This window comes from Zalophus californianus, chromosome 6, assembly GCF_009762305.2.
Source record: "Zalophus californianus isolate mZalCal1 chromosome 6, mZalCal1.pri.v2, whole genome shotgun sequence".
Taxonomy (NCBI): domain Eukaryota; kingdom Metazoa; phylum Chordata; class Mammalia; order Carnivora; family Otariidae; genus Zalophus; species Zalophus californianus.
In genome coordinates this window covers 43,964,167-43,987,340 of record NC_045600.1, presented here as the reverse complement: position 1 = coordinate 43,987,340, position 23,174 = coordinate 43,964,167, and the positions used below count along the sequence as shown (strand labels likewise).

Genomic DNA, 23,174 nt, shown 5'->3' with positions numbered 1-23,174 from the left:
TTACTGTTTTTATAATGTTACACATGCATATAAATTAGTTACAAGGTTTATTATAAAAATGAAAACAGTCCTCCTGCACAGCCTCCAACTTACTTTTCTATTCTTTTAGATGATTCTTTTGATATCTTCCTCCATAGTTTTAAATAATATTGTGCTATTTTTTTGGTTTTTCAGTTTTAATCATTATTTATTAAACACATCCTATTAACTTCTGTATATTAGGAAACATGAGGATTTGGTGTAATTTTCAACCACCCCTACTCTCTTGTACGTATGTACACTATTCTCCTACACCAATCCTCCCAATATAGATATATTCTCATTTTGGTTGGATCAATATACAGAATTTAGATTATTATGACCATGTAAATGGTATGCATGGTTGAATAAAAATAACATATAAAGTGTTGTGCTACAGACTGTTCTAATTCTATATATAATTCATGTAATTCTCACAATAAAACTCTAGGTAGTAGACATTATTCCTACCCTCATTTTATAAATGTGGTATATTGTGATCACCTTTCCTTGCTTTTATAAATTTTTTCCCTGGAGTTAAGAATCTTCTCTCTCTTTAGGTCTTTTTTCTTGGACAGATTCCCCAAAGACGATTCTTCCAATCTCTTGCCTGAAAAGCCTAAGTAAGAGTGGCTGACAATGCTGTAGGAGCCAAGTATGAAAAATAAGCTGGGAATTTTAACATCCAAGTATATACATTTTCATTTAATCCTCTTCAGTACAGTATTCCTCTTCCACCCAATGCTGCTCAACTGTCCTCAGTTTACCAACCAGAGACCTTCTCTGTTGTACCTTTTCTAGAGGACAAATCTCCAGCATTCTGCCAGAATATACATGGCAGTGAGGGAAGGCAGTTACCTAGCTGTGCACACTAATGTTGAGACTACAGATATCTATTTGTTTATTAAACCAATTCTCCTGTTTTTAACCCCACTTTTAGAAGTGCCTAGTGCTACCAAATTTTGAATCATTGGGGGATTCAGTCAGGCAGGCTGAACTGCATCTCCGCTTTCCCCCAATTGCAGTCTTAGGAGTCAATTTTCCGACTTTTTGAGAAGCTAAACTTAAGTTTCCCATCATGCTTCTATTTTCCAGGGGTTCCAGGTATCAGTATCTGAGTAAACATAAATGGGTATGTTAAGTGAATGATCTTTAACTGGAACCCTAAACCAAGACTTAAAATATGACTGGGTATATTTGCCAGGCAGGAAGAATAACAAACAAAAACAAGGCATTGTATAAAACAAGGTGGCCTGCTTAAAGCAGTAGATGGCTAAGCATTAAGACATGTAAGGGTAGCTCTAAGAGTTAAAGCTAATTCAGAGCAGAAAAGGTTTATAGGCTAAACTAAGTTATAGTTATTAACTCTAATTTTTATCTATATTTATTTAAATAACAATCTCCAGAATACCAGGATACTAAAATAGTATTTCATAATGGTATTCTTTATAAAGCCAAGGAATATTAACAGGCATTATATGGAGGGGAAAAGCTTCTCAGTAAAATATATTTAGGAAACATTAGGTTAAACAAGTTTAAACAGTTTTCTTTGTGATAAATCATTACTGAACATCTAATATAATAACATGAATTATAATTTTCCAAGAAAGTAATGTATTTTGTGGAGTTTTCCAAACCCATATGACCACAAAAGACTCTGAAGAAACTATTTCACCATCTATTGCTTATTACCTTACTGCTTGATGTCTTTCCACTGGGCTCACAAACATTCTCCAGGAGCCCTAGATTTCCTTCTGCATCAGTATAAGCTATTCGACCACAAGTAGGATGCCATGCCAGGCCACAAATTGCATAACCTTTCTCATGTTTCACCCTAAAAATTAAAAGGTGAGTTCTTAAAACACTACCAAAAGTATATAAGCTATACATTTCTTTAGATAAATTTTAGTTATAAAAGGTTAAATGACTTCTGACAAACTAATAACTCTATGTTTGTATTCTGACAATCTAATACTTGCAAAAATTTGAAATATTTCATCATAAAACAAAAATCTAATAGAAATAAGAAAAAAAAAGACAAAAGGGAGTGTCTGGCTGGCTCAGTCAGTAGAGCATCCAACTCTTGATCTCAGGGTCATGAGTTTGAGCCCCACACTGGGTATAGAGATTAGTTGAAAAAAAAAAAGACAAAAGATATGTTGAATCATACCTTTCCATGCAATCTTTGGTTTCCACATTCCAAACTATAATTAAACCATTAATACTCCCTGCAGCTAAATATTGCCCACAGGGAGACCAGGTTACTATATTTAGGGCCTATGAGGAAAAACAATTAATAAATAACAATTTGCACAATTTGAAACTAAACACTTATTTTATTACCAAATTCAAATTTTTACAACTCATATTCTGTGTAACTTCTAATTAAATTGATTCATAAATGACAAGACAGTTTATTTTTTAACTTTCTTTTTCAGTAACATTCAACTATCACTAGCAGCTATTACTTTGTTTACCATGAGAAAATTATACTGGCACAATTTTAAAAATAAAATCTAAAAACTGTTATTATCCTAGAAGAGAAATCATAAAAAGTATCCTCTCAGCTGTCACTATCAAGATGAAGAGAACCATACTAAGTGAAGTGAATCATATTAAGCCACTGCTGACCTACTGGGCCTCTTGAGAGCCAAATGGGAATGTTTAAGAGAAGAAGAGAGAAAGAATATAGAACATTTCCTGCTCTAAAATTCCACAGTCTATGATCATAAGTCTCAATGAAACTCACTTAACAATAAAGGCTAATGAATTACTGATAATGTGAAAATAACATGTTCTAATACTATGTTAGGGTTAAATTTGACTTCTTATAAATTAAGAGATTGTCTGATCAAATTTCACAAGGAAGAGAGTTCACATAGGACCTAGCAAAGACCTATCTACTGTCCAGTTACTGGCTAAATGAAGAAAGGCTGAGGGGCAAAAGGTGGACACATGCACAACAATTTGAGGTTGTTATCCATGTCCAACAATACTTAACTACAATTGTATTTAGGCAAAGTATGCATGAAATATTCCTGTCAGCCTAATGAAAGTTTCACTTACAAAACGTACCTGAGAGATGAAATTATCTGAAAGATCATATTGATTATTCCACGTTTCTCTTCTATATAGCTTAACAGACTTTTCCATAGGAACTGCCAGTAACTATTAGGAAAGATAAATGATTTAAACAAAAGTTTACATTAAATTAGAGAGAAAAAAAGAAAAAAAAATCAAATAAGACTATGAAACATAAAGCAAAATTGTACTATAATTGGCAACTAACAGAACTCAGAAAATTACTTAAAATTTTGATAAGCAAAGAATGAGTGATCACTCTATTGCTTGCACTGAAAACCAGAGCACTTGTAGTTATGTATTTTTGACACTACTTCTCAGAAATCTAAGTCCTTTGGATCTAAACACTCATCTCATTTGTCAAAAGGAAAGAAATAGATCCAGAATGCTTTAAATATCTTAAGAAAAGGAAACTGATCTTCTTACACATTCTTCCAAAGAAAGAGACTAATAGAAAAAATACAGTATTTCCATGTTTATACAAAGAGAAAAATATTTATGAACAGAAAAACTGTGAATTGTATTGATTTTTAAATTAATTAGATTGTTTCATGAGCAAAGAAAAAATACATACTAAATTCCTCATCTATCACTTTAATGCAGAATGTAGTAGTCTTAAAGAGTTTACATGCTACAAAGGGCATATATTAAAAGAAAGTCTCCCTCCCACCCCTAAATCCTATTTCTACTTCCCAAAGGTACACATAAGCATAGACTGCACAAGAATACGTAGGTACAGGGGTGCCTGGGTGGCTCAGTCGGTTAAGCATCTGCCTTCGGCTCAGGTCATGATCCCAGGGTCCTGGGATTGAGCCCCCTGTCATGCTCCCTGCTCAGGCAGGAGTCTGCTTCTCCCACTCCCTCTGCTTCTCCCCCTTACTTGTGCTTCCTCTCTCTCTGTCAAATAAGTAAAATCTTTAAAAAAAAAAAAGAATTCATAGGTACATATATATATACACAAGTACATACACAATAAACAGAATTCTATTTATACCTACTGCTCTACAGCTTGATGTTTTTTATTTCACAATGTATCAGAAGACTATTCCCAATGAGGACATACAGATCTACCTCACTTTAACAATTGCAGAATATCCTACTTTCAGGAATACCAGGATTTATTTAACCAGTTCCTATTAATAAACATTTAGTATGTTCCTATTCTTTTGCTACTACAAACGGTGATGCAACATTTTCATTATACATACCCTGTAATGCACATATATAAATATGCTTATAGGATTTATGCCTAGAACTAGTACTGTTGTTCATTCTGATAAAAACTGCCACTCTCTCTTCCACATAGTATATAATCAAACTTTTGATGTTTGAACATCCGATAAATGAAAAACAGGCTATCACAATAGTTTCAATTTGTATTTCTTTTGGTATGAAAAGTTGCATATACTTTCATACGTTAAAAATCACCTATATTGGGCGCCTGGGTGGCTCAGATGGTTGGGCGTCTGCCTTCAGCTCAGGTCATGATCCCGGGGTCCTGGGATCGAGTCCCGCATCAGGCTCCCTGCTCGGTGGGGAGCCTGCTTCTCCCTCTGCCTCTCTCTGTCTCTCATGAATGAATAAATAAAATCTTAAAAAAAAAATCACCTATATTATCTTTTTATGTACAATGTTCATGTCCATGACCACCTTTCTATTAGGATCTTATTGACTTTTTTTTTAAAGATTTTTTTTTTCAAAGATTTTATTTATTTCAGAGAGAGAGAAAACAAGCGGGGGTAGACAGGCCAAGGGAGAGGGAGAAGCAGACTCCCCACTGAGCAGGAAGCCCAATGTGGGGCTCGATCCCAGGACCCTGAGATCATGACCTAAGCTGAAGGCAGACACTTAACCAGCTGAGCAACCCAGGTGCCTCAAAAGATTTTACTTGTAAGTAATCTCTACACCCAACGTGGGGCTCAAACTCACAACCCCGAGATTAAGAGTTACACACTCCTCCAAATGAGCCAGGCAGGCACCCCAGATCTTACTGATTTTTAAGAACTCTTTTTTTCTAAAGACTATTTATTTGAGAGAGAGACAGTGTGTGTGTGAGAGAGCACTGGTGGGGGGAGAGGCAGAGGGACAAACCAACTCCCCAATAAGTGGGGAGCCCAACGTAGGGCTTGATCCCAGGATCCCGAGATCATGACCTGAGCCAAAGTCAGACACTTAACTTACTGAGCCATCTAGGCACCCTGACTTAAAAGAACTTTCTGAATATTAAGAAAATTAGCTCTTGGGGCACCTGGGTGGCTCTATGGTCCCCTTCAAACATCGTACTGATATTTTACATTTGAATGTTCTCAAAAACTATAGGTTAATTTAAGAAAGACTGACATCTTTTTTTTTTTTAAAGATTTTATTTATTCATTTGAGACACGGATACAGAGAGAGAGAGAGAGAGAGCATGAGCAGGGAGAGAGGCAGAGGGAGAGGGAGAAGCAGGCTCCCTGTTGAGCCAGGAGCCTGATGTGGGGCTCGATCCCAGGACCCTGGGATCATGACTTGAGTTGAAGGCAGATGCTTAACCATCTGAGCCACCCAGGCGCCCCAGAAAGAACTGACATCTTTATATCAAAAATTCCTTTCTAAAATTGGAATATATTTTTTTATTTAAGTCTTCTTTTACTCCTCTTGATAGCATGTTCAAGTTTACTTTATAAAGCCCTTTCACATTTTTGGTAAGTTTACCCTTGTTATTTCATCTTTTTTGATTTCACAGTAAATGCATCATTTTTTTCTCCACCACGTATTTTCTAAATGGCTATTATTTATATATAGGATTATTATTGGTTTTGTATATTAGTTTGTTTCCAACTACCTTACTGGATTTTCTTACTAATAATATTTTTTCCTCAGTTGATTTCTTAAAATCTCCTTATAGTCAACCATTTCATTTGTAAATAATAAGTATTCTCCTTCCTCTTTTCAAACAGTTCCTATCTTATCAGCTACTACCTCCAAAATGTTAAACGCTACTAGTAAGAGTGGACATAACAAGACTGTTTCCAGAGTTGTTCCATTAAATACAAAAATAAAGAAGAAAATTAATTCATACAAGGAAAGAACCTTTACAAAGTTAAAATGTTTTGTTTTGTTTTTTTTAGGTAGGCTGAAGCCCAACCCGGGGCTTGAACCCACAACCCTGAGAGATTGAGACCTGAGCCCACACCACGAGTCAGATGCTTTAACCAACAGAGCCACCCAGGTACCCCCAAAGTTAAAATGTTTCTTAAAACATATCAATATTAATTGGTTGGCTTGGGGCACTAAAACTTACAACCTAAATGAAACAGTTACAATTTAACAAACTAATTCTACTATTCTCACATTCAAAGTTGACAAGAACCAGAAGAAATAACTAAAACGAAGGTTGAAAAGTAAGAGTCACTTACCTTCCCACTTTTTGGCTGCCAAGCAAGTCTGCAGATTGATTTTGCATTTATCACATCATTGCATTTTTGAAGCAGTGGCCAACTAACAGTACATGTCTGATATTTTAAAAAAGAAAATTTATTTCCCTTTATGAAACTTCTCCAAGAGATATGAAGAATGGAAAATATTTCATAGGTGCTTTCTTCAAACTGACATACTGGTATGAAAAAAGCCACTTGATTCACCTTCATCTAACTATGATATCTGATTTACCTAAATTACTTTAAATAATTCAGAGGTATAAAAAAGCACAAATCTTAAATAACTAAATAAGTGTATTTCCTATGTAGAATAAGTGAACAATATACTCACTGAATAAACGTATATACACACACATTTAAAAAAAATACATTAAAATCTTAAAACATCTACAAAAATAAAGTTAAGAAATCTCCTATAAAATGTTAAGGTATCAAAGTCAACCCTTTTAAACAGTTCAAATATAAGGGGAAAAAACTGTGGTTACTGAGGCATACCCTGTGGGGAATACTTTTCTCATTAGCCACATTATCTCTAGTATGCCTCAGGAAAAATTAATGGTTCCCTTTGCCAATCCAGAGAGCTTTCTTCATCTCCTTTAAAACTTTTATCAGGTTGGTTAGAATAAGTCATTTATGTGACTCTCCAAATAAAGTATGGCCAATGTCTTATTTTATTTTTGAATCCCTAACATCGAGATCCCAACACATGGTAGTTCATAGTATAGTAAATATATACTGATTTTTCCCCACTGATTTATAAAACCTAAAATTGAACTATAAATCTATTTCCCTTCTGATTGGGTAGAGTTAGTCTTCAACACACTTTCACATTAGATTATTATAGGATTTGATGACAAAAACAGTACTCAATGCTACTCAAAAGAAACAAACTATAAAGAAAAAGAATTATTAATTTAGTCCAATGCTATGTAACACCTCATTTATGACAGAAATGAGCATAAAGTCTTAAATTCAAATTGATAAGTTTACCTGATCTGAAATTTGCCACACTTTGACAGTTCCATCACAACTAGCTGATGCCTGCAGGAATAAAACAATAAATTTCTCTATAGTTATGGCCATAATACCGTATGGAAACTGGTTCAACTGATAAACCAAATAGCCTTTTCATCAACTGTGTGAAATTTTCTGCTAATTCTCTTACAATTTTAAACATATTGAAGAAAAAAAAAAAAAAGAACAACAAAGGGAAAAAATGATTACCAGAAAGATGTCCTTAGGATCAAAGGAAAGACTTAAAACAGGAGCATCATGTCCTCGAAATGTTTTCTGTTGGCTGCAATCCATCACATCCACAACTTTGACTAGAAAATCACTATGAACAGTAAGAGTAATGTATAACGGACACTAATAAATACCCATACAAAAGCCTCTCCTAAAATCTATGACCCAAATATTTCAAAATCACAAGAGTATATGTCATAATTTCTTTATAGCAACATGCAAAATTTGGCATCCAAATTTAAGGACCTACTTTTTAATCTTGCCCCATGAAGATACTAAAAACAGAACTCAGGATTTCCCTTTAAAATACTAACAATTTGGGACGCTTGGGTGGCTCAGTTGGTTGAGCACCTGCCTTCAGCTCAAGTCTTGATACCCTGGTCCTGGGATCGAGTCCCACATCGGGCTCCTTGCTCAGTGGAGAGCCTGCTTCTCCCTCTGCCTGCCTCTGCCCCTGCTTGTGCTCTCTCTCTCTGACAAGTAAATAAAATCTTTTAAAATAAATAAATAAACTACAAATACAAATACTTCCTAACTGGCTTCCTTAGTTACATCTTAAGCTTCTATTATTTATTAATTAATTAAAGTCCCAACCATTTTTTTTAAGTCACAACCACTTTTAAAAGTACTATGTTAGGGACGCCTGGGTGGCTCAGTCGTTAAGCATCTGCCTTCAGCTCAGGTCATGATCCCTGGGTCCTGGAATCAAGCCCCATGTCAGGCTCCCTGCTTGGCAGGAAAGCCTGCTTCTCCCTCTCCCACTCCCCCTGCTTGTGTTCCCTCTCTCGCTGTGTCTCTCTCTGTCAAATAAATAAAATCTTAAAAAAAAAAAAAAAAAGTACTATGTCAGGGACACCTGGGTAGCTCAGTTGGTTAAGAGGCCAGCTCTTGATATCGGCTCAGGTCATGATCTCAGGGTCCTGGGATCCAGCCTTGTGTTGGCTCCACACTCAGCAGGTCTGCTTGAGATTTTCTCCCTCCCCCTGCTCATGCACAATCTAAAATAAATAAATCCTTAAAAATAAAAAAAGTACTATGCCTTTTACTTCACCTCACCAATTCATTAGTTCCTTTTTTTCCTATGACAAATAAGCATCAAGAGAAACAACAAAAATCCTGACAGTCCAGGTTCTACCTGAAATGATTTTTAAAATTTCATATCAAACTATCATGTTTCCCTAATCTTTTTCAGCATTTACTGAACATGCTGTCTGCAAAGCAAGATATGTCAATTCACAAAGAAGCACAAGGTTGCCCTTAAAAACCTTCACTAAAGACTTGAATATAAAAAAAAATTAAGTGGGGCACCGGGGTGGCTCAGTTGGTTAAACATCTGACTCCTGATTTCAGCTCAGGTAATGATCTTGGGGTTGTGAGATAGAGCCCCACATCAGGCTCTGCGCTGGGCACGGAGCCTACTTAAAGTTCTCTGTCTCCCTCTCCCTCTGAAGCCTCCCCACTCTGCAAAAAATTACGTCACACACACATACACACAGAAGGGAGAGAGTCCTGAAAATGTTACCCTGAAGCCAATGAATGAGGCCATTCTGTTCTAATATTACTTCCTTTTCTGGTACCAGAGGGCCTTACCTAGATCCGGCAGCAATTTTTGCACCATCCCCATTAAAGACCACATGGTTTGCATTTGTGGTGAAGCGAGTCAATATACCATCTGGAATTCCTTCAGGAAATGTGTGGACTTGAATAGTATTATTGGATACTGCAGTGACCAATTTCCCATTCTAAAAGAAACATTGGCAAAAAAAATCCAAATCAATTGAGTCTTTCCACACTTAACAATCCTACAAAAAAAAACATAAAAACTTATAAATGTAGTTAATGTCAAGAGAAAAATCATTACTCAATGTACAAGTTTCCTGAAGTGTCTATTAGCAAGAAAAATTTACTTACTAACCTTTATGGAATTTAATTCTCCCTTCACCAGCCAAATTTTTAGCCTCTGGATTTTCATTTACTTCTGACAAGAAAATGATTTAAATAGTATTTTTATGCATCCCCAAGTATCATGAAAGAGACTAAAGAGTTTTTCAGAGAAAAAACATAGCTAGTCTCAGTGAGGGAACAGCACATCAGAAGGCATGGCCACACCATAGAGTTGCCCTGTGTTTCCACAATAAAATCATTAGATGCCTTTTTGAAGTAGATAAAATCTAAATGCAGAATCCATGGCTTCTCTTTAAAAACACTGAATAGGAAGACAGCAAGTAGGAGGATCCTAAAAAGAATACACTTATAATGTTGAGCACTGTAAAACTGTTGAGAATTACCATATTGTACAACTGGAACTAATATAACACTGTACGTTAATTATACTGGACTTAAAAATATAAATAACTTTTTTAGAAAATAAAAAAACATTAAATAAACAAAGTTTTAGGATCTGAAAATTATCAGCAGACATCATTGCTCTGCATAGATTTTGGCTAAGAATCATAAAAGGTCAAGTATCTGCCCTAGAACCTTAATTTTATTACTTCTCTAGGAAGAACTACGTCCTGACAGACTAAATCATAGTCTACCAACCATACATGCTCTGATAATTCATATGGTCAATTTATTAGATTAAATGCTAACTGCCAAAGAAACAAATTACTCAAGTTTGTTAATGAATATCTTATAGCAATAGGTCTCAGTCATATTTGCACATGTAAGACCCTCTGCTTATCTACAGCACCTGCTCCCACTCCAACAGAAAAAGAACTTAGTAATACAGTGACATGTTAGTATATAGAAAAATTGGGGAAGATATATACATCCGTTCAAGTAACAGTATAGATGATTCAGATTTGAACTATAATACATACTTATCTTCAATTACTGGAAAATTGGTGAAAAACACTGCCTATGCCTACATTGTAACTACTGTAAGTAATTAAACAATCCACAATACACTAAATCTATCATGTTGAAGCTAAACAATAACTTAAATATGAAAACAAGAAGAGAATTCAAGAAAAACTATAACCAACTCAAGACAACACTGATGATGCAGAGAAATTGCAGAAACACCAACTATTTGTGTGCATGTACAGGAATTTTGCAACCTGGCTGTGCTTTACTTGGCAGACAGATGTCTCAGTAGAATCTGACTAAGCATCCTGTTAGATCTAGTAAAGAATTTTGATAATTCTTTAATAATTCTTTAACAATATCAAATTCTTTTGATAATTGGTAATAGAGGACCACATTAACTGGTCCTCTATTCATGTGAAAATATTAAAGTATATATCTGTACTTACTCACCCAAGAGATCTGAATAAAGGACTTGCTTTGAAGTCAATTTCCAACAAATCTACTGGGAAACCACATCACTATCAGTACTTTATCAACTAGTAAAATTAAAAAAAAAGAAAACACGCAAAGGATCAGGGATCTGGTCAGATCACTCTTCTCCCTACTGTATTGAGAAGAATGGATCCCAGCACAAGCTGACTTGAGCTCCAGCCCACTGTGTTTCTTACCGACTGTGTCATTTGACCTTCCTCAGAGCTCTGACTTTCCCAAGAATAAAATGGAGGTAATTCCACATACTTCCCCATATCTTTGTTAAAAGGCCTTGACAATGTAAAATACTAGGTAAGCATTAACTATTACTACCAGTTGATTCATCTCATTTTCACTATTTTGGAGAGTGATATTTTCTCCACTTTGTTCTCAAACAAAACATCTAACTGTACTTCCCTGTACCACTGACTCCAAAAACAGAAAGTACATTTATAAGCAATGATATTTTAAATGAAATCTGTTGTAAAATTGCCAGCTTCATATGGCTGTGTGGTAATGTCATTTCAATGAAGTACCATAAACTCTATTCCTAAAGCAAAAGAAAACATTTTAGCACAGACTATCAGACTTGTAGTTCATTGAATAATGGCCCCCCAAAGACATGCCTAAGTCCTAAGCCCAGGTACCTGTGAATGTGGTCTTATTTAGAAACTGGGTCTTTGCACATGTAGTAAGGATCTAAATCTAGGGGCACCTGGGTGGCTCAGTCATTGAGCATCTGCCTTTTCATCATGATCCCAGGGTCCTGGGATCGAGCCCGATGTCGGGCTCCCTGCTCAGCGGAAAGCCTGCTTCTCCCTCTCCCACTCCCCCTGCTTGTGTTCCCTCTCTCGCTGTCTCTGTCAAATAAATAAATAAAATCTTAAAAAAAAAAGGATTTAAACCTAATGACTGGTGGCCTTGTAAGAAAATGGAGAGAAGATAGGGACACAAAGACACAGAGAAGAGGGCAATGTGAAGAAAGAGGCAGAGATTGGAGCGATGTATCTTCCAACAAAGGAACACCGAGGATAACTGGCAACTACCAGAAGCTAGAAGGGAGGCATGGAACAGACTATCCCTCAGGGCCTCCAAAGGAGCTAACCCTGCCCGCACCTTGATTTCAGGCATTTTGCCTTCTGAACTGTGAGACAATAATTTTCTGTTGTTCTAACGCCACCAAGTTTGTGAAAATTTTTTACAGCTGAGATGGAGCCCTATGTGGAGCCTGCTTAAGATTCTCTCTCTCCTCCCTCTGCCCTTCTCCCCCCAAAAAACAAAAAAAACAAAACTCCCCAGTTACACTTCCAATGACTATTGTGCAATACTGTAAAATAACAGAAACTACATATTGGTCTCTGCCTCCCATTCCTGGCATAGAGTTCCTAAAACCCTTGTAATTTCCTAAATGACAAGACTACTAGGAGAAGCTTTTGCTCTAATACTTGGTCTCTGATCCCAGTTCCTGACACAAAGCTCTTAAATCCCTTGAAATTTCCTGGGTGATAGAAAAGACATTTCTAAGGAGGCAATTCTTGGTGGGCTCCTGGATAGCTTCAGGATGAGGGCTGCTCATCAGAAAAATCAAACCATGATTAGAAGTTTGGAACTTTCAGCCTTATCCCGTCATCATCTGGGAAAGGGAGAAGGGCTGGAAATGGAGTTAATAATGGCATAATCAATTATGCCAATGTAATGAAGCCTCCATAAAAATCCCAATGGTATGGGGTTCAAGGAGCTTCCGGCTTGGTGAAGACATCGCCGTAACAGGAGGGTGGCGGACCCCAACTCCATGGGGAATAAAAGAGCCTTTCAGATCTTATCCCATGTATCTCTTCATCTGGCTGTTCACCTGTATCCTTTATCTATATTTCACTATATAATGAACTGGTAGGAGTGTTTCCCTGAATTCTGTGAGCTGTTGTAGCAAAAGATTGACTCCAAGTAGGGGGTCGTGGGAACCTCTGATTTATAGCCAAGTAGGACAGATTCTGTGGGTAACCCGGGGACTACTTGCAACTGTTATCTAAAGTGGGGGGCAGTCTCGTGGGACTGAGATCCTGACCTATAAGGTCTATGCTCACTCCTGTCAGTGTCCAAATTTAACTGAACTGTAGGACACCCAGCCAGTATAGCAGAGAATTGCTTTGATGTAGGGGAAAAAACCCACACATCTGGTGTTGGAAGTGTTACGAGGAAGGTAGTAGTGTGAGAGTAAAGGAAAAAGACAGGAGAGTGTTTTTCCTTAACAAATACTTACTTCTCCAAATCCTCACTATTATGGAATTAGCAATATTTTTCATCCTTGCCAATCTGATAGAAAAAAAAGATCCAATTGTTTAATTTGTACTTCTTTGCTTATTAGTGAAGTTTAACTTGTATCTAATATATGTTGGTCATTTATATTTTTCCATCTGGGAATATATTTTCCATTATATATGACCATTTTGGTTTTTTTAATATTTGAGAGAGAGTGCGTTCGCGCATGCGAGAATGAGCAGGAGGGGGAGAGGGAGAGAGAAACTCAAGCGGACTCCACGCTGAGCACAGAGCCTGACACAGGGCTCAATCTCACAACCCTGAGACCACAACCAGAGCCGAAACCAAGAGTCAGAAGCTTAACTGACTGCGCCACCCAGGTGCCCCTATATATGACCATTTAAAAAAGAATATCTAAAGTATCTAAAGACCATCTCATTCATCTACCTTAATGAGCCTGAGTTTGAAAAAACATGAATTCTGTGAAAATACTTTTTCTACCCAAATACAATACACTCAAAATTCATCACAAATAAAAAGCTTAGTTGTTTTTATATACTTAGTTTGCAAAGGCCTTCTGAAAACATGTCTCCATTCTCCAAATAACCTAGATATCACTTGCATATTTACCTTACATAAAACATTAGAAACATGAAACATGTATATGTCTTGAAAAAGTTAAAATATTCCTCTTTTCTAGTGTAATTAGTTGTCTAAATTAGTGAACTAAAAACCTGAAAATGCCATGGAGTTTTCTCTCAAAGGGAAAAAAAGGGAACATTTAAATCTCAAAAGAAAAAGTATAATTTCTTGCAAATATTTTAACTGGTTTACCATTAATAAACCATTAATCACCTTTAATAAACCATCCAAATTTTAAACCCATTCAGATTCAGATTTTACTTGTAAAAATTTCAGGCAATTTATGGCATTATTATACATATTTGAATATTATTATTTCATAAGAGAAACAAACAAAAAGTACATCTACATTCAAAACTTCAACAAAAATATTCTTCACCCATACATAAAAAAATCACACAGCAGTATCATTTCTCATCGGTTGCTATAAATGTTTTTAATACCTTCAAAGCACATGAATATGCCTTTTCTCCAACATTAATGGACTTAGGGTCATCATCATCCAAGTCTTCCCAAATCCTCACATCACCATCACTTCCACAAGTCACAATATAACTGTGAAGGAAACACACTCATTAAGATGTCGTCCAAGTTTCAGCAAAGAAAAAAAAAAGTCATCCAGTTTCAGGCCTATTAATTTTTTTTGGAATACTTTATCTTTTTTCCAATAAAATCAAAGTGTTAGTCAATGTTTTCTCATTTTACATACATAAACCTCAATAACAAAGCCTGCTAATCTCCTATCCTATAAAATGAAAGGTAAATTTAATGTTCTCTCCAGTTTCTCTGTGGCATAAAATTCTTCATCTGTAATTTAAGAAAGATGAATGGGTAATTTCTGTTAACAATAGGGACAAAGTCTACCTTGCTGACCATTGTGCGTCTAGCACAAAGCAATCTCTGACATATAGAAGTCTTGATAAATGATTGTTGAATGAATAAGTGGATGGATACAAGAGCTCAATTATCCAAAACTGATTATTCAAATGGCCATCTGTATCTCTCAAATCTTGTTTTAAACCCCCTGTCTTCCTGGTACTTATATTCATTTGGTGTGTGTCCTATCTGTATGTGTCCTGACACATACAAAAGCAAACAAAATACAAAAATAACATAGCCAATGGCAAAGAGAAGCTACATAAAGAACTGTAGAGGTTCATAAGAAAGGTGATATCTACACTGGGAAGTCAAAGGTCAAGCAGGGCAAGTAGAACTGGATATGCTGAACTGGATATGCTGAAATTGGTGAAAAGAGCAGTTCCAAACAGAGGAAACCACATGAACCAAAATACGAAGTTAGTAAAATATGAGGGAGTTCACTTAGAGCAAACGGTACAGGAAATTGAGAAAGAAAATGCAGATTGGGGGTCACCCTATTTACAATGATCTTAATCCAAGAGTAAGGAGCTTGGACTCCCTTCTACAGGAAAGAAACAGAAGGACCATTAGTCTTTTTGCCTAGGACATTTCTTTCATTTTTTTAAGGATTTTATTTATTTGAGAGCGAGAGAGAAAGCACAAGTGAGGGGGAGAGGCAGAGGGAAAAGCAGACTCCCTGCTGAGCAAGAAGCCAGATGCGGGCTTGATCCCAGGACCCTGGATCATGACCTAAACTGAAGGCAGACGCTTAACTGAATGAGCCACCCAGGTGCCCCAGACTAGGACATTCCTGATTTATACATCCAGCTGGTTTAGAATCTGTCCTCAATTTTTTTTTAAAGATTTATTTACTTGACAGAGAGGGACAGTGAGAGAGGGAACATAAGCAGGGGGAGAGGGAGAAGCAGGCTTCCCGAGGAGCAGGGAACCCAATGTGGGGCTCAATCCCAGGACCCTTGGATCATGACCTGACCCGAAGGCAGCCGCTTAACAACTGTGCCACCCAGGCGCCTCTGTCCTCAATTTTTTAATTTTAAGACATATTAGTATTGGGGGGCACCTGGCTGGCTCAGTCGGAAAAGCATATGACACTTAATCTCAAGTTGTGAGTTCGAGCCCCATGTTGGGTGTAGAGGTTACTAAAAAAATACATAAATTTAAAAAAATAAATAGGGCACCTGGGTGGCTCAGTCGGTTAAGCGACTGCCTTCGGCTCAGGTCATGATCCTGGAGTCCCGGGATCGAGTCCCGCATCGGGCTCCCTGCTCAGCGAGGAGCCTGCTTCTCCCTCTAACCCTCCCCCTTCTCATGTATTCTCATTCTCGCTCTCTCAAATAAATAATCTTTAAAAATAAATAAATAAATAAATAAATAAATAAATAAATAGAAGGTAGTATCTTTTAAAAAAATATATTAGTATTATTTGCATCAAAACTGGTTGGGTGAGTTTGACAGACCTCTTCTTTGCACTTCCAGCTTCTGCCAGTGAAACATGTACAATGAATAGAATTCTCACTTTATCACATAGGTAAATCTGAAAGACAAGTGATTACCCATCTCCCCATTCCAATCCTTTCTTGATGCAACATTATTAATACCTCCTTTCACAGACAACAGGTGCTAACAGACAAAAACCAAAGTGAAGTCAGTCAAGAGGCCCTACAGCGATTTCTTTGTCTTCAGTGGTGATGGGGTAAGTACTTCATATCGCTGTCCCTACTGAATATTGCTGTCCCTACTGACTATTTGGTGCAATCAGTCAGCCAGCAAGGTAGATGTAGAAAGTTGCAGCTGCCAGTTGGTGGTACTAATGGAAAATCAGAGTGAAATACAGTGTAATTAATGAGAAATATATGCAAGAAATAGTTAAGTTAAATAGTTAAGTTGAGCTTTTAGAGTAGTCTGAATATTCTTGACAGTGTTTTTGTTATTTACTATAGGAATAAAACTAAATGTTAATTTTATTGATTATGCATTTTAATAAAATACCTTTCAGTAGCAACTAAAAAAAAGCTATCAAGTACATGTTAAAAAAAATGAAATACTGTATTTCTGCTTCTCAAGAAGTTGATAATGGAAATGTAACATGAACAAAATGTTAGCTGATGTTTATCATGGGGACTGGAGTGATGACACCAACCACAGAAAGTCAGAAGACACAAAATTCCTAAAGAAACCTGAGTATCTACTTTGTAAGTTAGTGATTATCTTGTAACTCCCTGAAAACCATGCTTCTACAGCTGCAGAAAGTGAGTCTGCATCTTGTTGGGCATGACTTTTCATAATGCAGTACTGTCCAACAGAACTTTCTTAGAGAATGGAAATGGTCTATATCAGGCTCCTGAGCAATTAAAATGTGGTTTAAAATGTGACTCATGCAAGTGAGGAACTGAATTTTAAATTTAGTTAACTTTAATTAATTAAAATCTAAATAGCCACCTGTGGCTAGTGGCTATTGTACTGAACAGTGCAGCATTAAAACAGACGACAGTGGTTCTAAATTAATTCTGTTCATTTTTCATTTTGTTTCCTAATTCAAGTATGAAGTAAAGTTATAGCTATTAATACGTTGTCTCCATTAGTAAAATAATTTTTCAAACAGTTAAAAGATACTGGTTTTCTCAATGTCATCAGAGGGTTTAAATAGAAAATCAGTCAGACTGATTCCAATAATGGTTTAGTCTTTTTCTCTTCAGCTCATGGAAACAAAGTAAAGCTTCTAGAAGTTTATTCTGCAGAAGCAAAACATCTATTATTGGGAATTCTATCTAACCTCATTTGAAAAGTTCAATGCTAAAGATAAAATTCTTAATTTTCACAGTAATACAACATTTTGGTTGAGCACAGCACTGTAGCAAAAACAATGTACTTACTGAATTTAGATATCTATGAAATACTTATGTACTTCAAATTCAAAGTATAATTCATAACCAAATGCACTGTGATAATGTACCAATCAAAACAGAAGCCATAGTTGTCAAATTTTGAGATCATTTTATTAACACCCAGGATAACAAAATTTTTGTAACAAACTGATATTAAATACATAAAAATACTTCAGCATTGCATGAGATGCTTTCTCTTCTGCCTATCATCAATCAGATTTTCTAAATATTTGAGTCTTTGAAGAGTGACTTTTTTTTAATTTAAATTCAATTAGCCAACATATAGTACATCATTAGTTTTAGATGTAGTGTTCAATGATTCATCGGTTGCATATAACACCCAGTGCTCATCACATCAAGTGCCTCCTTAATGCCCATCACCAAGTTACCCCATGAAGAGTGACTTTATAAAACCTAGGTGTCCTATAATGATGGTATTATTATTACTGGAAACAAGTTCCCTAAGTCTTAGTTGCATCTTGCTCAAAATCAGTTAACAATCTTTAATTTAAGCCTTCAACTTAAGGCTCTGAAGCTTTTAGTAAAATGCAGTTAATGAAAACAAAGCTTATGCACAGGAACATACTAAAATATATCCCTACAAAAGCAAGTAAGAATTGAACAGAGGCGCCTGGGTGGCTCAGTTGTTAAGCGTCTGCCTCCGGCTCAGGTTATGATCCTAAGGTCCTGGGATTGAACCCCGCATCGGGCTCCCTGCTTGGCGCGAAGCCTGCTTCTCCCTCTCCCACTTCCCCTGCTTGTGTTCCCTCTCTCCCCGTGTCTGTGTCAAATAAATAAACAAAATCTTAAAAAGAAAAAAAAAAAAGAGTTGAACAAATTGTATGTTAAAAGCTGAAAAAGTGAATGATATAATTTTGAAATTTGCTAATTGTACTCTGGAATATCCTGACCTATGAGAAGAATCTTCTGAGGGAAGTCCTTTTTTAATTGTACAAATTTATGTTCTATGCCAGAATATTAAATTGAGTAGGCTTAAAATCTGTGAAACATTCAAAGAAACCACAGACAACTTCCTTGATGAATTTTGTCTTTAAAAATATTAAAGAACTAAAAAAATAAAATAAAATAAATTTTAAAAATATTGAAGAGCTTACTACTGAAAAAGGGTACTCTGAATACAGGTTAAAAAAAACAACGGAACCTGTAAAAATACTGAAGGTGAAAGATTTACCTATTTAAAATAAATTTTTAAAACTTGAGACTTTTTCAGGGTGCCTGGGTGGCTCAGATGGTTGAAGGTCTGCCTTCGGCTTGGGACATGATCTCCAGGTCCTGGAATCGAGCCCCATGTCAGGCTCCCAGCTCAGCAGGGAGTCTGCTTCTTCCTCTCCTACTGCTTGTGCTCTTTCTGTCTCTCTCTCTCAAATGAATAAAATCTTTAAAAAAAAAATTAAAAATAAAAATAAATAAAAATCGAAATTCTTCCACTTAGTAGAATTTGCTCTGAGCTTACCAGGTATATGAGAACCTAAAGAAAGTATTTTCTGATTGAAAAATATTATGGTCTAGGGACACCTGGGTGGCTCAGTCAATTAAGCATCTGCCTTGAGGGTCCCGAGATGGAGTCCCCATTGAGCTCCTTGCTTAACAGGGAGCCTGCTTCTCCCTCTGCCTGCTGCTCCCCCTGCTTGCCTGCTTGTATGTGTGCTCTCCCTCTCTCTCTGACAAATAAATAAATAATCTTAAAAAAAAAAGAAAGAAAAATATTATGGTCTAAAAAAAAAATTAACTGAAGGTCTCACTTTAAGGTCTCACCATAAATGTAACTCTGAGGAAGACTGCAGTCAATTTTATAGCAAAAATAAAAAGAAGACTATATTGAAAAAAATATATTTTTCAGAAAAATATCAGCAACACCATGTTAGAGACAAGCTAAAAAACTGATTAAATATTCTACTTATGTAAATGTTTGGATTATACTCCATAGTATAATCCAAATGTAAATAGAAATGTACATAGAAAATCAATGTAAAATTTTTTTAATGTTTTAATGTCACAAATGTTTTTACAAAAAAAATGTTTTGAAAATTTTTGAAAAGAAATGTTATAGATCTACCAAAACAGAATAATTTGTCAATCAATAAATAATTTTAAAAACTGTAATTTTAACTCTTGAAATCCTTCTCCTCATTCCCCAAGGTGCCCTGGTTTAGATGATAAGAAAACGACTGTAAGTTTCTGAGTGAGAAAACCACTGTAAAGACTAATTCTATCATGCCTTGATCCTCTTTGTGACATAACTACAAGAAGCCAATGATTACCAAGGCATTTCTCACCATCTGGATTCTCCATCCTCACAGAGCCATGTTCTTTCCCTCATACGACCTGACCCTTCCACTGGGCCTCATGAAATTCGCAGTCAGGCACCAGAAAAATCTCTACATCCTCAGCTTTTTCCCCCAACATTTCTTCTGAGAACACTGCTTCCTCTTCAGCCCTCTTAAAAGGTGGCTGATTTCTCTTCTACATTCCTGTGGGGCCTACTGATGGGCCTTCCTTGCATTTTACAACCACTTCCATTCTATTGCTACAAACTACTCGTAAAAAAAAAGCAGGGGGCAAAAAACTGCTATCAAAACCCTAAAGAGAAATCTCCCATGTTCCCTAAGGATTTTTAGCACAAGGCTCATTGTCATTCTCTAACACTATTCCTATCATAATTCTTAGTTATTTTCAGTATCCATGTAGACAAAACTATATACCAAACCTTGTCCTCCACTTCATCCCCAAACTGCCATGGTCATAGCATAGATTTTTTTCTTTATCAATATTGCAACTGCATCATAATTTCAATTTCAATTATCCTAATCACTTATCTTTTCACCTTATACCCTCAATATCCCAACTTCAACAATTTTTATTTCTATTAGGATCTACAATCTATTGAAACTACTTCCTCACTGTCTCTCCCTTCAAATTCTCACATCCCTCCTAATCTGGCTTAGATTCCAATCTGTCCTTAAAATCACTCCTTTGCCTCATCCTCAAACTCTCTGGCCCTCTTCCACTGTGTCATACTTACCTGGCAAAATCCCAACGCTGGTTAAATCCAACTCTATGCCTATTAATAAGTTTGCACTTGGGACGCCTGGGTGGCTCAGTTGGTTAAGCGTGTGCCCTTGGCCCAAGTCATGATCCTGGGGTCCTGGGATCAAGCCCCACTGTCAGGCTCTCTGCTCAGCGGGGAGCCTGCTCCTCCCTCTCCCTCTGCCCTTACCCTGCTTGTGCTCTCTGTCTCTCTGTCTCTCTCTCAAATACATAAATAAAATCTTTAAAAAAAAAAAAAAAGTTTGCACTTGCAGAGCTAAACATGGCTACAGAAAAACACCTAACTGGGTTGTATGGTCTCACTTTAAATTCATGATCACTAACCTAAAGTAGGCCTTTAGTGCTGCCCAATATTCCAACTAGCATTTCCCTAGGCATTTCAGTTTTCCCTCTCTTCTAATCATCTACGTTCTCCCTATCCCACCTACATGCTCCTTCCCTCCACTTGTGAATTTGACCATGCTCCTATCTTTGGCCACTGTCTCCCCCTTGTGCACTATACTGTTGCCCCTCTCACCTACTGAAGGCCATCACTCCAGCAATTCTCCCTCTTTCTATTCTAACATCAACTTATCCCTCTCTGTTGGATCATCCCCACTCATACATATACTGTATCTCTCACCTTAAAACAAAGACCTTTCCTGACCTCAAATTCCTTGTAGGAATTTGAGTAGGGGTAAGAGTAGGGGTACCTACTCTTAGTGTGTCATCCTCACTAACTCCAATTCCTTCCTTTCCATTCTCTTGAATCCACTGCGACAAGGTTTTCATTACCATTCCATAAAAAAAGCTCAAGATCATCTAATGCCTCCACATCACTAAATCTAATGGTGGATTCTCAGTCCTCAACTTGACCCACCTGCATTTGACATAGTTTATTATTTCCTTCTCCTTAAAATGCTTATATTTCATTTGCCTTCTAGACATCATTCTTGTCTCTTGATTTTCTACTTTTCTAGTCACCTTTTCTTAGTCTCCTTAGCTGGATCTTCCTAACTTGATCTCTAAATATTTTGGAGTGTCCCAGGGCTTAGCCCTTGAACCTTTTTTCTTTACATTTACTCCCTCCCTAGGTGATTTCATCTAAGTTCATAGCATTAAATATCTACTTATTGATAACTTCCACATTTAGATTTCCAGCCAGGACCTCAATCCAGTAGGCATCAGCAAAAGATATAGTTTTCTAGGGTGCCAGGGTGGCTCAGTCAGTTAAGCGTCTGCCTTTGGCTCAAGTCATGATCCCAGGGTCCTGGGATCGAGTCCCACATCAGGCTCCCTGCTCAGTGGGGAGTCTGCTTCTCCCTCTCCCTGTGCCTGTCACTCTGCCTGCTTGTGCTCTCTCTCTCTCACACTCTCTCAAATAAATTTTTTTTAAAAAAGATATAGATTTCTGTCTCTAGCTTACATTTCTTCTCTTAGCTTTCAACCCATTTATCCAACTGTCTACATCTCTAGTTGATCTCAAAGAAATATTCCAAATGTCCAAATGTAAACTCATAATCTCCACCCTCTTTCTACCTCTGAAATAAGCTCCTCTCCAAGCATTTCAGGTATCTGTGAATGGCACCATCATTTCCCCAAATGTAACATCCAAAAATATAGATATCTCCCTCTCCTTCGTCTTTAATGTATGAGCCATCCTACTGATTCTACCTTTTAAGTATTTCCTGAATGTATCCTTTTTTCCATATACATCTTCTCTAGTCCAAGCTTCTATCACACTCCGCCACACTAATACAGATACCCACAGTCTTTCTGCATCCACTTCTACTTCTCCAATTCATCCTCCATGTACTTCTCAAAAACAAGAATCTGATCCCATCTCTCTGCTTCAAATTTTTAATATATTCCTACTGCTTTTAGAATAAAAACAAGATTCCTTAATAAAGCCCAGAAGGTCCTGGATAGGATGCCCACTACCTTACCTTCACAGATTCATCCCTCATCAGCCTCTGTATCACACTCTACATTTTGGCATCACTAGCTTTCTTTCAGTCCTTTGAGCATGGTCCCTACCCCCACTGGAATTTTGCAGTGTTCCCTCTGTCCGGAATGTCACTACGACAACCTCACTGCCATCACCACCCCATCTCTTTTTACTCCCTAATGTCTACTCAATATTCAGATCTCATCTCAAGAAACAATGCCTTAGAGAAACCTTCCCTGCCTCCTCAAGCTATATCAACTTCCCTTCAAACATGCTTATCATTGCACCTATCACTTACTATTTCTAAACATACATTTACTTTTGTGATTAATTTGTGCTCAATGTCTGTCAATTTAAAAAGACTTTAAGGTCAATTAAGGAATAGATTGTGCTTTGTACATACTGTATCTCTAGCCTCCACCAGACTTGACAGGCAAATATTTTTTCAACGAGTGAATCAACACA

General features: G+C 36.8%; 1 protein-coding gene across 10 annotated transcripts in view; it reads right to left on the bottom strand.

Moving 5' to 3' along the window:
- The window catches only part of WDHD1 (WD repeat and HMG-box DNA binding protein 1), a 58,316-nt gene that overhangs the window by 34,035 nt on the left and 1,107 nt on the right, over positions 1 to 23,174 (bottom strand). For 2 of the 10 annotated variants that reach the window (XM_027570895.2, XM_027570896.2), the window contains 9 exons: positions 14,393 to 14,504; positions 13,309 to 13,361; positions 9,354 to 9,505; positions 7,743 to 7,854; positions 7,509 to 7,559; positions 6,498 to 6,593; positions 3,094 to 3,186; positions 2,189 to 2,295; positions 1,711 to 1,852 (listed from right to left, as the gene is read on the bottom strand). In XM_027570895.2, the coding sequence (XP_027426696.2) occupies positions 1,711 to 1,852; positions 2,189 to 2,295; positions 3,094 to 3,186; positions 6,498 to 6,593; positions 7,509 to 7,559; positions 7,743 to 7,826 (573 nt within the window). In that variant the 5' untranslated portion in view covers positions 7,827 to 7,854; positions 9,354 to 9,505; positions 13,309 to 13,361; positions 14,393 to 14,504. Of the gene's footprint in view, positions 1 to 1,710; positions 1,853 to 2,188; positions 2,296 to 3,093; positions 3,187 to 6,497; positions 6,594 to 7,508; positions 7,560 to 7,742; positions 7,858 to 9,353; positions 9,506 to 13,308; positions 13,362 to 14,392; positions 14,505 to 23,174 lie in introns of those variants that run through there. The other 8 variants (XM_027570891.2, XM_027570898.2, XM_027570892.2 and 5 more) reach the window with 7 other exon arrangements.